We start from the raw sequence: 15319 nt of genomic DNA, 5'->3' as shown, positions 1-15319 counted from the left end.
TTCGTCATGAAAGTGATCGATCGAGAAAATGTAGTAAATCTTTGGCATGTTAATATTATCAGGATATTATTCATCAAACTCGCAATCATGCTCCTTTCAACATTCGACGGTGTGCATCTTCATTAACTTAACCGAGCGTAGGTATTATTCGATTATGCACGTGTATTATCAGCATTATGATATGGAGCGCTATTATTCTCTCTTTTTCATGATGAAAAATGATATGAAAGTGTTAAAACGCGGAAAATTCCAGCAAACTGTTCCAATCGAAATCGTACGACCATTATTGAAAGCCATTATTATCAATTGCAATCGAATTGCAAAATAGCAAAATTACTTGTTATTTTTGTACAAGTTCTTCGATTTTTTCTCACAAGTCAATCTCATTGCAATAAAATTAAATTCTCATAACATAAATAAAATGAATAAATTCTAGTCCTTCACATTAACCCGTTAAGGATCAAGTATGGAAATAATGCATGAAAGTTGCGTAAACGCATAATTATTGAAAAATGTCAAGTAATTTACATATTCTCTCATCAAGGTATAAAAGTCTATTGCTATAATAGATATCTTGCAGACGCTCGTTATACAAATCAGAAACAAACAAAATATTTAAAATGTAAGAAAAAAAGTAACTATTATGGTCGTGTAAGTTTCTAAATTTCTTTACAATTTTCTAAACTGTAAGAGAAAGAAATATTTAAGTAACAACTAAAAACATCGGAGGTGAGAAACATTTTAACAAGATTTCATCATCGCAACAACGTTAACGCAATGTTGGCCCTTTTTGGATTAGGTTAGCATATAAATGTGAATGGACCTCTTTCACGTTCATTGATTTCACTCTAGCAATTTCGGTTTCACCGTATATTTAATCTTTCACAGAAATTCGTTTCGATTTCATTATTCCGTATGCCAGGATATGAGGAAGTTACTCGGCCGGATTAACATCCTTCACATTTTGCACACAATACGCCTAAATTGCGGTGAATCACTCGTCAAATACTCTCTATGCATCGTGTTCCGAGACGCCTGCTGTACTTTAAGATTTAATAGAAGCACATATGTGTACAGAGAAGTTCGTATAGGGCAAGGTGTATATAACGGATACGCAAATATCACGGGTGCAGGAAGTGCGCGTGTGCTAGGGAAATTTCCAAGTTCACCAGCGCACCAGGCACCTCCATCGATCTGCTGGTACGCGGTGCTATTGCTACATTTACGGCATTCACTTTTATTCGAGATTCAACGGATACAAGGTATTGACCCCTGAACTTGACCTATACCGAAGATATACCTGATCTTGAACAATTACAGAGACAGACTAGTTCCTCTTTTAAAAAGATACCGAACGTTATAATATCCCTAGATGTTCGCGGTGTCGTTTATCCTATCGGAAATCACGCAATATTTTGAAATCTTTCATTTCCCCTACTACGCTGTTCGCTCGCATCGATTAATTTCCTAGCCGAAAGTCGACAACTATCAACTTCTTATTTAGGGAAATATTATAATACAAGTACGATACTTTTGTAATAGTAATAGTAATACTATTTAATGCTATTTGGAAGAAATATAACAGTCACATTTTAGCACTACATTCAGACGACTGAAATATAAAGGTTCGAAGAGAACAAAATGAAAGACGTACGAGAAAGTACATAACGTAAGGATAAATCCAAGTCTTTATCCATATACTTTACGAAAAACCATAGAAAATTTTTCAAGGTGATAAATTTATATAATTTTTATCAAAAAATTACAAATTATCTAGTATTGACGAGAAGACTCGAGATCCCTTAGAATGCATAATGTTGTTACAGTGAGGCATTTTTCAAAGAAACCCCTAGCCAGGAGCGTTCAATAATCGTAGAGAAGGAAACAGTCGTACTTACTATTGCATTATCTTAATCCAAATAATGCGAGCGAGTCCAAATGGCATCAAGGGGACGGGGATTACGCGGTATGGCACTAGGTGTTGTCCAAAGTTTTATTCTGTTGTCGCGTAACAGAACGACAATGCGTTATGGAATATTTATGTATTTGATACGTTAAAAAATATTCGCGTGTCAACGGCCTGCCGTAGCAATCGTTGAAGAATATACAAGCGCACTACACCCGCCAAGCAAGCGGCAAGCCGAATAACTGACGCTAGCGCGAGGACTACAGAGTGTGTGTCCCACCCTTCCTTCTTTCTCTGCGCGCTCACTCGATCTAACTTGATCCTTTTCTATCACCCGTTGCTTTCGCGTTCTCTCTTTCTCTTCTTTATATCGCCTCTCTGTAACCTACCTCGTCGTGGTGATTCCAGCAGTGCACTACTAGCGCGCCGAACCTCGGTGCCGCAACGCGTGCCTGGAGCACACTTTGAGACCGCGCGCGCCTCCCAGCTGCCGTATCGACCCCTCCCCATTGGATGACACATCCTCCAATAACGAACCTCCAAAAGGATTACGTCACTTTGGTATTATTGACGCCAACCATCCGGCAGCATCGCCAGTGCTGGATTCTTCAGGGTGTATCTTTTCCTCTAATGGGGGTTGCGAGAATTCTCAAGGGGTAGCCAGCCGCACGAAAACCTCTCCTCGTCCAACAGTCGTACGAAATCTCTATCTTCGTTAAATAAAGGATATTTCACTTCCACTTGCCGCGAATCTGAGTACCATGGTTTGTACAATTTGAGCCGTTTACTAGGTTATCTTCCTCTTCGATTCACGAATTTTCTGTTGAATTTTCCGCTTTTATATTGCATATACAGAATATCCTAGGTTTTTCGTATGACTTTGTCAGTGAGTTTTATAGGTAATATAATATGTATAAGGATGTATCACTGGTATCTGATAGGGATGAAACTTAGAATTAGCGAATAATGATGAAGAAAAGGTGGATTTAAAATTATATTCCAGTTTCCTTTTTTAATAGTTCATACATTTTGGAAGTGTGATTTGAATTTGTATATACTATGAACATACGTATAATTAGGCAATTCTTTACAATTAGCAATTAAGTTATTAATTATAATATTAGTATCAGTATATGTCATTTGACCAATGATGAAAAAAATTAAAATTAACGAAACGCCGATACTTATCTTCCGTGAGAATACAGTTTAAAAATAAAAGCTACAAATGTTCGTGTAATGTTTGAATTTTGTAATTTTATATATAATTTTTCGCAGCTAAAATATTTTATAGAGAACTGTTTAAGTTATTTGTTATGTTTTCCAATAACAAAATTCATCTTTTTTATACGAAAGCTGATGAAATTCACGTGAATGAATCAAATTTATGCTTGCATAGATACGTCACTGGAAGACACCCCAACATTACTCCCTCTGTTGCATATATTTTTTCCTCTATATCTATTCCCTTTATCCGAGGCTAAAGCAGTTAAAATAAGCCTTAATAACGGATCTATTCATTGATGCCTTCGCTATACCAGGTATATTATTTATACTCAAGTATCCACGTAATTTTTATGTACGTAAATTTCATTTGATACGTGTGTGTGTGTGTGTGTGTGTGTGTGTGTGTGTGTGTGTGTGTGTGTGTGTGTGTGTGTGTGTGTGTGTGTGTGTGTGTGTGTGTGTGTGTGTGTGTACACATATACAGTGTGGGAGAAAAATAAGCGAACAGGTAGTGGAAATAGGTATTAATGAAGTTTCGTTGATTACGACTTGTTAACATAAAAATGGAAATAATTAATTTCAATTATTTACTAGCATAAATAATCGATGTACTATAAAGATATATAATAAATAAAACTAAAGTGTATATAAACACTAGTACTGCTTCGATTAAATTTCTTGATATCTACTTCTACTACTTGTCCATTTATTTTTGTCCTCGACTGTATATATGTTAGTAAGAATTACTTCAAACTATTCGGCTTGTTAACGTAAATTGATACAATATTTATACCCATAGCAGTATTATAATGAACTTTATAGACAGCCATTGATGTAGATACAAAGTTTATTCTTGTCTCAGATTGAAAATAATGCCAGCACCTTTTGGACATGGGTACCCGTCTTAATTGGTGATGGCGCGTATACGGTTTCCGCTCTCGTGACGAATTTCGGCGTATGCGCGCCGATTTATGACTGGCAAAACGTTGAATACGGAGAATGTCGTCACCGACTCGGAATTTAAATCCTGCGACAGTGTGACAACGTTAAGTAGGTGCTCTCAACCCCTTACTCTTTGCTGACTGGTTGACACGCCGACCAACAGGGTCTCTCATCTGTAAATTTTCTGCCGTTGCAAAATCAGTCGTTGAACTTACCTTTGCCTCTTGTGCGAATGCCAAGTACCAGAGTCGCGACGCTCGTCTGAAGCTTCTTTCCGTCAAAGCATTTCCTGGTTGTCTGAAAACATGCATTTCGCTATCTGCATCTTTCTAATCCGAACTAGTTGCTCTTCATCCCGTTCGTGTTTCTAGAAGATTGCATTTTTTAAATTGTACAGTTGTTTCTCAATGATTACTTAAGTCTGTTAAGCGGGAGAGACAAATTAATTCGTCAGATTTCCATTTTCTTAGAAATAATATTTCTTTATTTATGATTCTAATATATTTTATATTAATATAAATTATGTCGTGTCACCTGCAATTTTTTTTACTTTATTCATTTATGCATATATTTATATCGAATTTTATTATTTATCACTATAGAATTCAAAGGTTCTACTTAATATATATATATATCTTTCTTTATTATTTATTTTTGCACTTGCCACCCTCTTGCATAATAATTTACGAACTATGTAATAATATTCAGTAAGTTACAAGATTATAGAACGTTTACTCACAATTTTACAACTTGCATCAAATAGAATAATTTAATAACTTTTAATTTCTAAAATTTCATTTGTTTCATTAATGCAAACTATAATGCAAGAAGATTTATTAGTACGAAACCTTGTAACTTGTAACCGAGCAAAGATTATTAAGTTGATAATTACAATAACTCAAAGAAAATGTGTTTGCAGCATAGACTGTAGATAAAACAATGTTCTAAATTTTAACAGCACAACGATAGAAGTAATCGATTGATTCTGAAAGTATTAATTTATCCTATACCTTTTGTCTTTGCTTCGATCGTAAATTAAACTACGGATGTTTATACAAACTAATATTTTTATGAATATATTCAAAGAAACAGAAACTAGATAATAATTTATTTCATTCTTCAAATATTATAAAGAATGTTTTATTATGTACAAATTACGTACATTTAAATTTTCTGTAAATAAATATCTGCAGTTTAGTCTAATGTGTGTCAATAAAATAAAAATTAAAAGTATTTGCTAATTAATAATATCGCGAATATAAAGTATATTTTTTGCAATTTACAACTGTACATACGTGGACCTCTTTCGAGTATTGTGTAGAAGTGTTTCTCAGAACGAATTAAACGAGTTCGAATTCGTCATTTGCGTGGTACACTCCGAAGAGGAGAATGAAAATTGACAAATGTAAAACGATGTAACTTAATGATGCAGGATTGGAGGCTCTGGAAAAAGCTCTCTATTGCTGGGAGGATGCTCTTACGGCGTTCAGCTCTTCATTCAGTAATGGTACACTCGCATTACCGTCGGCAGCGGATGCGGCATTTACGCAAGATGTGCAAGAACTCCTTGACATGGGTTATCAAATTCAGAACCATGCAGAACTCCTTTTTATCGACCAGGTAACCATATCTGTTCTATCTGTACTGTATTTTCCTTTCCGTTTCATTACTCAAATAAATCTCACTTATCTCTGATGTTATTTTATCATTGAAAATGGAAAAATGGCTGTCTATTACAGGATATTTTATAAATATCTAATTATACTCATTCTACAGTATACTATAAAAATTATTTCAAGTATTATTGATGCAATTTTGCTGGTAGCTGTAGAAAGTCCTGAAATTTATTTTGTTGTTGAAAATAAAATATGTTTATTATAAAATATTTTGGAAATGTTTAATTATAAGTATTCTCATTTTAGAATATATTATTAAAGATTCTTTTAGAAATTGTTAAGACAGGTTTGCTGATGACACTGAAAATTTTATACTTCTGAAATCTTTTCTATGTCATTCTATACCATTCCATTCCACTGCACTCATCAATTGCTTTTTCGCCATATAAAAAAATGCAAGAATTAATCCAATTTAAATGATAACTGACTAGAGTAATTAGTGCAATGAGTTACTTGACCTAACAACAAGCAAGGAAGAATTATTGCATAGGAAGTTCACGGCATCGCTACTGCGTTCATTCAAATCTAAGCACATAAAATGATCTTACAATTATATTAACTACATTTTAATGGGTAATCTTATCAATAATTGAATTCTAATGTCGCGTACAATATAAAAATAAATTATAGGAAAGTAGTAAGTTCACGTTTTTGCAGCATTCAGTATTGTTCCGGAATGAAGATGAGGAAAGTATAGATAGCCACAAACCTTCGAACATAGGTAGTAGGATATCCGGTAAGGATAAAGCAGATGCTGCGTCTTCTCCGGAATCTTTTGAATCTGCACGTGATGGAGTAAGTTTAGATTTTATTTATATATTTTTTTTACTTGCATATCATATTATTTTATTCGATATTTTTACATAGGTATTATATTATTTTATTTTTTTTTTTACTTACACATATATATAATATTAATATAGGTAGCAGATTTACGGGAATTTGAAGAATTCTCCGAATTTTTCCCGCACTTTGAAAAACAAAAATTATATCACGCTGCACTCAAACAACACGAAGACAAAAGCATTTTATGCAGGTAAATTTTGTTTAATTTTTATGATATATTTAAAAATGTAGAAATTTATATGCTTTATATAAATTTATTATAATTTATATTTTTATTATAGACGTTTGCACACAGAGTTAGTAAAGTGTGGCTCGGACATTGAATATTTAGCAAAGGTACATTGCTTGCGACAAGCGTATACAAAATTGTTCACTATATCTTCTGCCACAGAATGGATCGCGGACATAGGCAGACAAGTCATTAGTGATTTGATCATGTATGCAGACAGGGTATACACAACATACATCATTTTCTTCTACTTGAAAAAGATATAAATATGTATATCTTAAAATAGTTTAAATTGGTTTTTAATAAATGATTTTTTATTTTCAATATTAGGATCCCAAAGATTATCTAATGCATTACGAACGAATGTTAGAATTTTTACAAGAGCCAAGCAATCATAGTATGATGGAGGAGGAATTAACCGGAAGAGGCGTCAAATGTATAAATTTCTACGATGTTCTGATTGACTTTATTTTATTAGATGCTTTCGAAGAAGTTGAAAAACCGCCTTCATCAATTAAAGCTATTTTACAAAACAGATGGATATCCGCTAGTTTTCGTGAAACTGTAGGTACTTAAAATAGTAAATGCTTTTTTAGTTTAATTTCTTATTGATGTCTATTAATTTTATATTCAAGGCCATTGGAACTGCAGTTTGGTCAGTTCTTATGGGTAAAAGACAAATGCTGAAATATGATAAAGGATTTCTAGCCCATTTTTACTCGATTTCTGAACAAATTTCTCCAGTGCTTGTGTGGGGTTTCCTAGGCCCAGAAGGAAGTTTACGTTCTACCTGCCACTATTTCAGAGATCAAGTAATAGAATTCCTTGTAGATATATTTAATTTCTTTAAAGTAAGATATACTACTGTTGATAACCTCGCTGAAGATATACTCAGGGAAATGAAAATAAGAGTCGAAAATATAAATCAAAGACTTTCTCTAGAAGGTTGTTAATCATGCATCATAATCATAAGCACTGTATAGCAGTGTCAAATATATATAGAATGTTCTAACAATCTTTACCCTTTTGTATTTGTTGCAAGTTGTCTGTCCATATTTATGCACATCAGTGCAACTATTGTACGAGTTTTATGAAAGCTGATATTATGAGTAAAAGATAATTGAATTTATGATGTAATAATATTTCTTCAATCTCTTTCGCATTTACATTATTTTGTATATTTCAATTCAAAACACACATGAATGTAGGAGTGATTCTTTATATAATTTTATTTCTTGTAATATGTATATTGTATAGATTATATGTAGATATTAATCTCAATACGCTTTTAGTACAAGAATTTAGAACAAGATGTTTAACCCTTTTAGTGCCGATCGAAAGAATTGTACCTAAGCGAAAAGTACCAAATCAATTTGATGTAATTTGTAGTTTGAGAAAAAAATCATAAAAAGGAAAGTAAGAATGATATTTACAAAATTCAAAACGGAACATATTACAAAATAAAGGGGGAATAAATTAATGCCAATTAAAAAGTGTAAAAATCAGTTTTTTTTTGTAAACAGTATTTGCAAATAAGAAGAATAATCGATTGGTCATAGTTTGATGTGGAATACGTAATATAAAGCATCAATACTGCATTCTCAATTATTTGTAGCAAAATTTCTAACATCAAAAACAAAGCTAAATGATAATCCCATGATGCGTAGGAGGATTACTTGCTCCAAAACAAGTGAGCTGGTATAACATCACTAAAATAACATTCTAATATTATTATAAATATTTATAGTTATCCGGCTATTGAAAATGTGTGATATTTACTTATTATTACTCATACAAATAATTTACTTAGCATTTATGGTTACTAATGTATACATCGTGTAATCCTTTATTGCATATATTACAAATTGTGCGTGATCTCCGCGTAAGCCCACAAAAAATTTTATTGTTGCTCTGTCGACGCAAGATTATTTTTATTTTGTGAAACATAAGGAGATATTCTGTTCTAAACAGTGTTATTCAAAATCTATGACAGTCTCAAGCAAATCTCCCGTATCGAATTTTTATTTTATGGTACTAGCGTATACAGTCTCGGTATCAATCATCGCGAAATATAACAAAAAGTTAATTCCATAAACAATTTTTTCGATTTGTGGAACATCTCACACAGTGCTTCTGCAGAAAAATTCAACCATTTATAACGTTTTATAAATTTATTTTGAGATAAAGTTCTCTCGCGACGCGATTAGTAAGGCACCATCGCATACACAACGATATATCATTGTTCGGTACTAAAAAGGCTAAATATAATTATTTTATTATAAAAATGAGTTTTAATATATTGCTATTATTTCAACGTTACCAAATTGTTTATATACTACAAAGTAGTTGTAATGATATAATGACAAACTATTTGTAGCATTTAAAAGTAGTATGATGAAAATGTTCCAATTCCTAATATATTCCATGAAACATTACTATATGATAGTATGAAGGCACTAATAATAATGTCCTCTTTATTAATAAATTATTAGAATATATACAGTTTTAATTAAGAAACTTTTGGAGAAACATATTTGGTTATTTTATTTCACGTTATAGATCTATTTACATCATCTCCTTACTATCAAATATAAACAATATTTTTTTATAATCTCTTATAAAAAAATAATCGCTTATAAACATTATATAAAATACAAAGAGTCCATTGCCAAAGATAAGAATAATATCGCTACTGATAACCCTGTAACCAGTATGAATATGTATTTGTTTCAGTACAGTTATACTTTACGTTTTATATTACCAACATAGCGTGAAAACATTCCACTATTGTAATTATTTAAGTGTTACTTCTTGCAAATTAATCATGGATAACAAATACAACAAATTTTATATACAAAGAAATAATATGCTATGTAAACATTGTTCATTTGTCTTCATTCAGTCTCGCATTTTATACTGCACTTATACAAAATGAATACATGCTAAAATATTCGAGACACAAGTATTCTATCTTATTCAAGTATGGAGCATGATCTTTTTCTCACTTATAATAATGAATGCAGTTGGTATTAATAATAATTCATTTACATTTATTATTTATTTCAAAATCATTCAAACATTACGTTCAGTATGAATTTTTACCTAGATGATACTATATGAAATATGTAAGTGTAATATGCCATTCTTATTCTCATTTTTATATTTATGCGACAGACTTCACAGCGCCAAAATGATATCTTTATGTATAATGTACATCAGAGTATTATGTATCATCGCATGCAATATTACAGCTCAGTCAATAAACAATGCATATATGTAAAAATTTAAGAAACAAATTTAACTAATATACTGTTCCTTTATTTAAAGATATATTTACGTATTACAAATATCACACTTTGATCACATATGTTTATTATATATATGTATATATAAGTAGTTTAAAAAAATAACGCATCCATTATTTCATCATCAGATTCTTCTTCATCACTCGATGGCACGAGTGGCATTATTTGAGTTATATTATTTCTACGTTTATATTCTGCAAAACTCTCCCTTTCTGTGATAAAATAACTTTTGTTAGACTCTGCATAACGTGATCATCAATAAAGATTTACTAAATATTACTGTCAAACATTAATCGTTAATATTCTCTTCTTTATATAAACAATTATATATATAAATATATATATAAAACAGTTATATGAATAAACATAAAAAACTGTTTATTATTAATTAAATGGTATGTGTTATAATTACCTATATTTTTGAAAGACTCAAGGATCCAGTCCTTTTTATATATATGATCTGGATCTACGCTGATTAAAGGATTCTTTTCCATTGCGATAAATAATCTTAACCATTCTGTCCCTATTATTTTGATAAAAATTATATAAATACATAATAAAAATAATATAACAAATAAATAAAAAGAATATTTATTTTACCTTTATGTGCTTTTACAAGTGTAATCTTAACTTCTCTTCCTACATTTCTATGGGTTGTTTTTTCTGCTATTACAGTTCCAAAAAAATATGAGCAAATATAATATTTTTTTGAGTTTGTTATTGTGCTAGAAACCGATATAGACATTTTTTATATAATCTTGCTAGCGACATTTTATATTAGATATCAGATATTTAAAATACCTAAATAATATGTGATCACATTCAACATGGAGAAAATATTCCTTTATATCACATAGTAAAATACGTACGATGACTGTAGTATCAGTCTGGTACCATACAATTTTCGGTGTGTGATATTTACTCACAAGTTTTAAAAAGCTCATAACGTAAAGTCGTAGAAAAAGTGTATACACTTATTACATGTAAAACAATATAAAAATACGATATCACTTTAAGTTTTCATGAGTACAAAATCCATCCTCCTATTCGTGAAATATAAGTATCTAACAAACAAATTTGAATTCGGAGAAAAAGAACAAAGAATCATAAAGATAGTAAACTTAAAAAAATATACTGAATTGCAAAACTATTGTATTCTGAAGAAGAACAATAAACATACATATAAGAATAACACAGATATAATAATATATACATACATATGTAGATGCATACATAAACTTAAAAAGACAGTTCATGCTTTTGATTGGTGGAATTTTTTTTATATATTTATAATCAAGTACATATTTTTCGATTTTTATAATTTCATATTTAACAATGATGGCTTGAACAATTATTTACAACGATTTACATTACAAATGTAAAATTAAGAAAATAACTTTATTTGTAAAATAAAACTAAATTTTTAATTTGAAACCTTTATTTTTAAACGATAAAGTAATATTTTTAATGTGAAAAGTAAAGATAATAATCTACAAAAATCTTCAGATTTTCTTTAGCGGCTGTTCGAATGAAAGACATACTATGTATACTATATGTTTGAAGACCAATAAAGATTCATTTCACGGCGTTAGTTGATAAGCCGGGCGTAATCACGGTAAAACGTCAAACACAAAGATAAAATGTCAAGAAACGATGGCAAAAAAGATTCGTCAGCGTCAGCGTTTCGAAAAATCGATGTTGATCAATACAGTGATAATAATTTCAGAGAAGAAGACGCTGACGGAGGAATAGGAGGACCTACAGGCCCAGATGAAAATGAAATTTTGACACTTCTTAGCCAATATCCTTTTCATCGCTTTTATATAGATATAATAACGTTACAGTGATTTTTCTTATGTTTCATCGCATTTTCCTTAATATTTATTCAAGGGTAAGAATGCAGAAGCACTGATATCAGTATTGAGGTCTGCACCACTTGGGTGTAAAAATCAACAAGTAAAGGTAACCTCAGAAACACGCCCTTTACTTCAGCGTTTAACATACGAGTTTATGACGTGATGAAATTTATTTTTATCATTCTAAAGTACACTTTAGTACATGTGGTATAAGATATATTGTTCCTTTTATATTAATATCATGAATACATAATTTCATAGATTACAAAAATTCACAATTGAACATATAATAATCAAAATATTCGGATATAATATTTTCCATTATACTACATTTATCACGTTATAACAACACAATAATTTACACAATGATAGTTTTACCATAAAGGGGACAATATATTATATGTACATTATCTTATAAAAATATTTGTACACTTGCAAAAACCTTTCATGAATATATTATATATGTTATAGGAAACATTTAAAAATTTCATTTACACTATAAAGAGATCTAGCTATTATAGTTATGTTTGTAAAGTTTGAAACAAACCTAGAAATGTATATGAAAGCCATAAGATATTTAATGCAAGTATATATATATTTTATGATAATGATAAATGTATTTAAACAGTCAATTATCCATAATATTAATAAGCTTCTAAAATGACTATTCATGCTGTGTATTAATTTTTTATTAAATATATGTTTGCAATCAATATATTGTAACTTTTATATACTCTTTCAAGTTGATATCAAATTTTACCAGTGTAATCAGGATAGTCATGTCTGATTATAGTGTTAGTAAAATTTCAAAATGTTTTATATGACACATACAATATATACATAAAAGATTTTTATGGTAAGTGTTCAAATGCTTTCATGAGCTGTGAATTGTGTATATGTTTTATGTAATAAATATGTTTCATGATGTAGTATTTAACGAAATGAAAATGTGTACTGATTTTATTTTATTAAAAAGACATAATCTTTATTTTGTATAATCTACATATATGTGATTTTGCAAAAGCCAATAGTGATGATATATTACAGGATAACGCAAGGAATCTGACGTTAAAAGTTCTTCTAAGTATAAAATCTACTCAAATAGATGATTGCTTAGCACAATTAGATCGTGACTTGCTGGATGTTTTAATGAAATATATATACAGAGGATTTGAAATTCCAACGGAGGGTAGTAGTAGTCATTTATTAACCTGGCATGAAAAGGTATACAATATCAGTGGTGTTGGCAGTATTGTACGAGCGTTTGCAGATAGTAAACGTGCTTGAAAAAATTTGTACATTTTCTAATGATGTTCATTATAATAATTACCATTAATCCTTACTGTTACTCATTGTCATTGTTAATACAATGAGGATGTAGATAGAGGATGTAGATTCCACATGAAAAATATAACACATTGGTGTACATTTGTTATCAATAAAGTAATTTTTATTTCTTATATATTTGGAGAAATGTCTTTCATTTTAAATCTCCACCATTATTGATAAATGTTTTTTGTTTTTAAACTAGAGTCTTCTATGTTTTATGTACAAAACAATAGTACAATATATCAGAAATAATATTTATATTTTTTATAAGAATTTTGTATATTATGTATCTATATATTCGTCTGCATGTAATAATTTTATAACAATTTAATACATATAAAACAATAGTACCATATATATATGTTTTATATTAAATGATAATTAAATCTTATTATCAAATACATAACGAAATGGATAAAATTAGTATATTAAATAAACTCTATAATAGCTATGACCTATTTCATTATTGCGGAAATATCATTTGACAGAGCTTTCATTACTCACATTTGTCCGTTACTGTGAGCATTATCATATTTGTTTGATGTATCAAGTATAATGCACTTACAAATACTGCATTTGCTCTATAACAAGAAAATAGTTGTATTTTTAAAGAAAATATGATAAGTATGATGTATGATAATTGGAATGTAGTGATGCTTACTGTCCTTCTTTAAAATATTCTTTTAATGTATTGCTAAACCTTTTGCTGTATTTAACAAATTCTCTTTTTCTCTGATCCAATGCCTGTTTTCCAGCAGAACCACGAATAAATGCAGTTACTTCATTCACTGCATCCAAAAGTTTCTTTATTGCGCTTGCAATTTCTCTAAAACAGGTGTATTACAAAAGCATGCTGTATGATATAAATAAAACTATTTTGACTACAATATACATAAGTATGGAAACATACTTTATTGTTTCGAGAAAAGTTTTCCGATCTGTTATTTCATCAGGAATTCTGCTAAGTATTCTTTTTAAGGAAGTTGATTTACGATTTAATTCCTGGAAAGCATCCTCAGACCTAGATGATCTATATTCTACAACTGTAATTATAGTATAAAACAAATACAGAATATTAATCATGTTAAACATAGTATTTAATTATATTTTACTCATATTTTATTTTATTATATTAGAATTATACCATCATAATCAGAAGCTGCTCCTTGTAATCTTAAAACACTCTCATTCATATCAAGATTAAGTTCTGCCCGTCGTATTATACCAAGGATTAAATCGTATGTAATTCCTGGATGGGAATTTTCAGCTTTCAATAAAGCTGTACGTAATGTTTGAGCTGCCAATACATTTTGTCTTTCTAGCTATGTAACAATGGATTAGAGAAATCAATAACAAATATGAAATAGAAATGTATATTCTTCAATTAAAATAATCTTTTAAGATATACATATGAAGAGTATCTTGTTTATATATTCGTACAAATAATATATTCGTAAGAGGTTTCTGTAAGTGTTCAAATATTTTAGTGAGTAACTGAAATTACAATCTACAAGTAAAAGAAATGTCAATACCTTCATTAATATTGGTCTTAAGATGACAGGAAGGACCAGTGATGTAACTGGAGTCTCATCGCCCATTGTCATCCTTTACAACGTTTATTTAAAAGTATAGTTCAAATGTAATTAATTCGTAATCGATTAAATGCGGCTAATTGATTTCTTAATTGGCCAGTCCAGGTACAGATTGAATTGTTTACATTAAAAAGTATCTGTTTCGATCATATTCCTGATATGACAGCTGTCACGCTTAGTGTCTCATTCCAAAACGAGGTAAACAGGTTGAGCAACTTGATTTTCAGATGAATACCTTTATTTTAAATTTTTCTCGAATACGTAATATTTTGCAATTTTTTTAGTAAATTCTGAAATTAGGGTAATAAAACATTGTAATTATTCGAAAAATATGATAAAAGTATTCTCAATACACCAAATATTTTATCATCTTACAATTCCACGAATATTTTTAGTAGAACATCTCTAAACATC

At 30.0% G+C, this 15319-nt stretch overlaps 5 protein-coding genes across 7 annotated transcripts in view; 2 read left to right on the top strand and 3 right to left on the bottom strand.

The window, feature by feature from the left end:
• The window catches only part of LOC117235937 (protein unzipped), a 33778-nt gene extending 31535 nt beyond the window's left edge, over window positions 1–2243 (bottom strand). Inside the window, exon 1 of the mRNA XM_033498433.1 lies at window positions 1899–2243. The gene's annotated coding sequence lies outside the window, so the exon portion shown is untranslated. The remainder of the gene's footprint in view (window positions 1–1898) is intronic.
• LOC117235936 (mitoguardin) overlaps window positions 1–8279 on the top strand; it is a 41560-nt gene extending 33281 nt beyond the window's left edge. Inside the window, exons 1-8 of one of the 3 annotated variants that reach the window (XM_033498431.1) lie at window positions 2344–2670; window positions 3993–4180; window positions 5505–5692; window positions 6406–6543; window positions 6672–6784; window positions 6876–7044; window positions 7154–7387; window positions 7459–8279. In XM_033498431.1, the coding sequence (XP_033354322.1) occupies window positions 4102–4180; window positions 5505–5692; window positions 6406–6543; window positions 6672–6784; window positions 6876–7044; window positions 7154–7387; window positions 7459–7776 (1239 nt within the window). In that variant the 5' untranslated portion in view covers window positions 2344–2670; window positions 3993–4101 and the 3' untranslated portion in view covers window positions 7777–8279. Of the gene's footprint in view, window positions 1–2343; window positions 2671–3198; window positions 3445–3992; window positions 4181–5504; window positions 5693–6405; window positions 6544–6671; window positions 6785–6875; window positions 7045–7153; window positions 7388–7458 lie in introns of those variants that run through there. The other 2 variants (XM_033498432.1, XM_033498430.1) reach the window with 2 other exon arrangements.
• A 1840-nt stretch (window positions 8280–10119) lies between these two features.
• LOC117235939 lies at window positions 10120–11324 on the bottom strand. Its single transcript, XM_033498435.1, has 4 exons — window positions 10930–11324; window positions 10729–10853; window positions 10541–10651; window positions 10120–10340 (listed from the first exon to the last, which is right to left on the bottom strand). Exons 1-4 carry the CDS (start codon window positions 11070–11072, stop codon window positions 10222–10224), a joined length of 498 nt encoding a protein of 165 aa, XP_033354326.1. The 5' UTR covers window positions 11073–11324; the 3' UTR covers window positions 10120–10221.
• Window positions 11325–11675: 351 nt separating this feature from the next.
• LOC117235940 (actin-related protein 2/3 complex subunit 5-C) lies at window positions 11676–13446 on the top strand. The gene is made up of 3 exons (XM_033498437.1): window positions 11676–11929; window positions 12018–12090; window positions 13032–13446. The coding sequence occupies exons 1-3, from the start codon at window positions 11769–11771 to the stop codon at window positions 13269–13271; spliced, it is 474 nt and encodes a 157-aa protein (XP_033354328.1). The 5' UTR covers window positions 11676–11768; the 3' UTR covers window positions 13272–13446.
• Window positions 13409–15154, bottom strand: LOC117235938 (programmed cell death protein 10). The gene is made up of 5 exons (XM_033498434.1): window positions 14846–15154; window positions 14458–14635; window positions 14224–14356; window positions 13975–14139; window positions 13409–13894 (listed from the first exon to the last, which is right to left on the bottom strand). The coding sequence occupies exons 1-5, from the start codon at window positions 14915–14917 to the stop codon at window positions 13810–13812; spliced, it is 633 nt and encodes a 210-aa protein (XP_033354325.1). The 5' UTR covers window positions 14918–15154; the 3' UTR covers window positions 13409–13809.
• Between the last annotated feature and the right edge of the window lie 165 nt (window positions 15155–15319).

Source organism: Bombus vosnesenskii, unplaced genomic scaffold, assembly GCF_011952255.1.
Source record: "Bombus vosnesenskii isolate JDL3184/JDL3185 unplaced genomic scaffold, Bvos_JDL3184-5_v1.1 scf7180000013334, whole genome shotgun sequence".
NCBI lineage: Eukaryota > Metazoa > Arthropoda > Insecta > Hymenoptera > Apidae > Bombus > Bombus vosnesenskii.
This window is presented reverse-complemented; position numbering and strand designations above follow the sequence as displayed.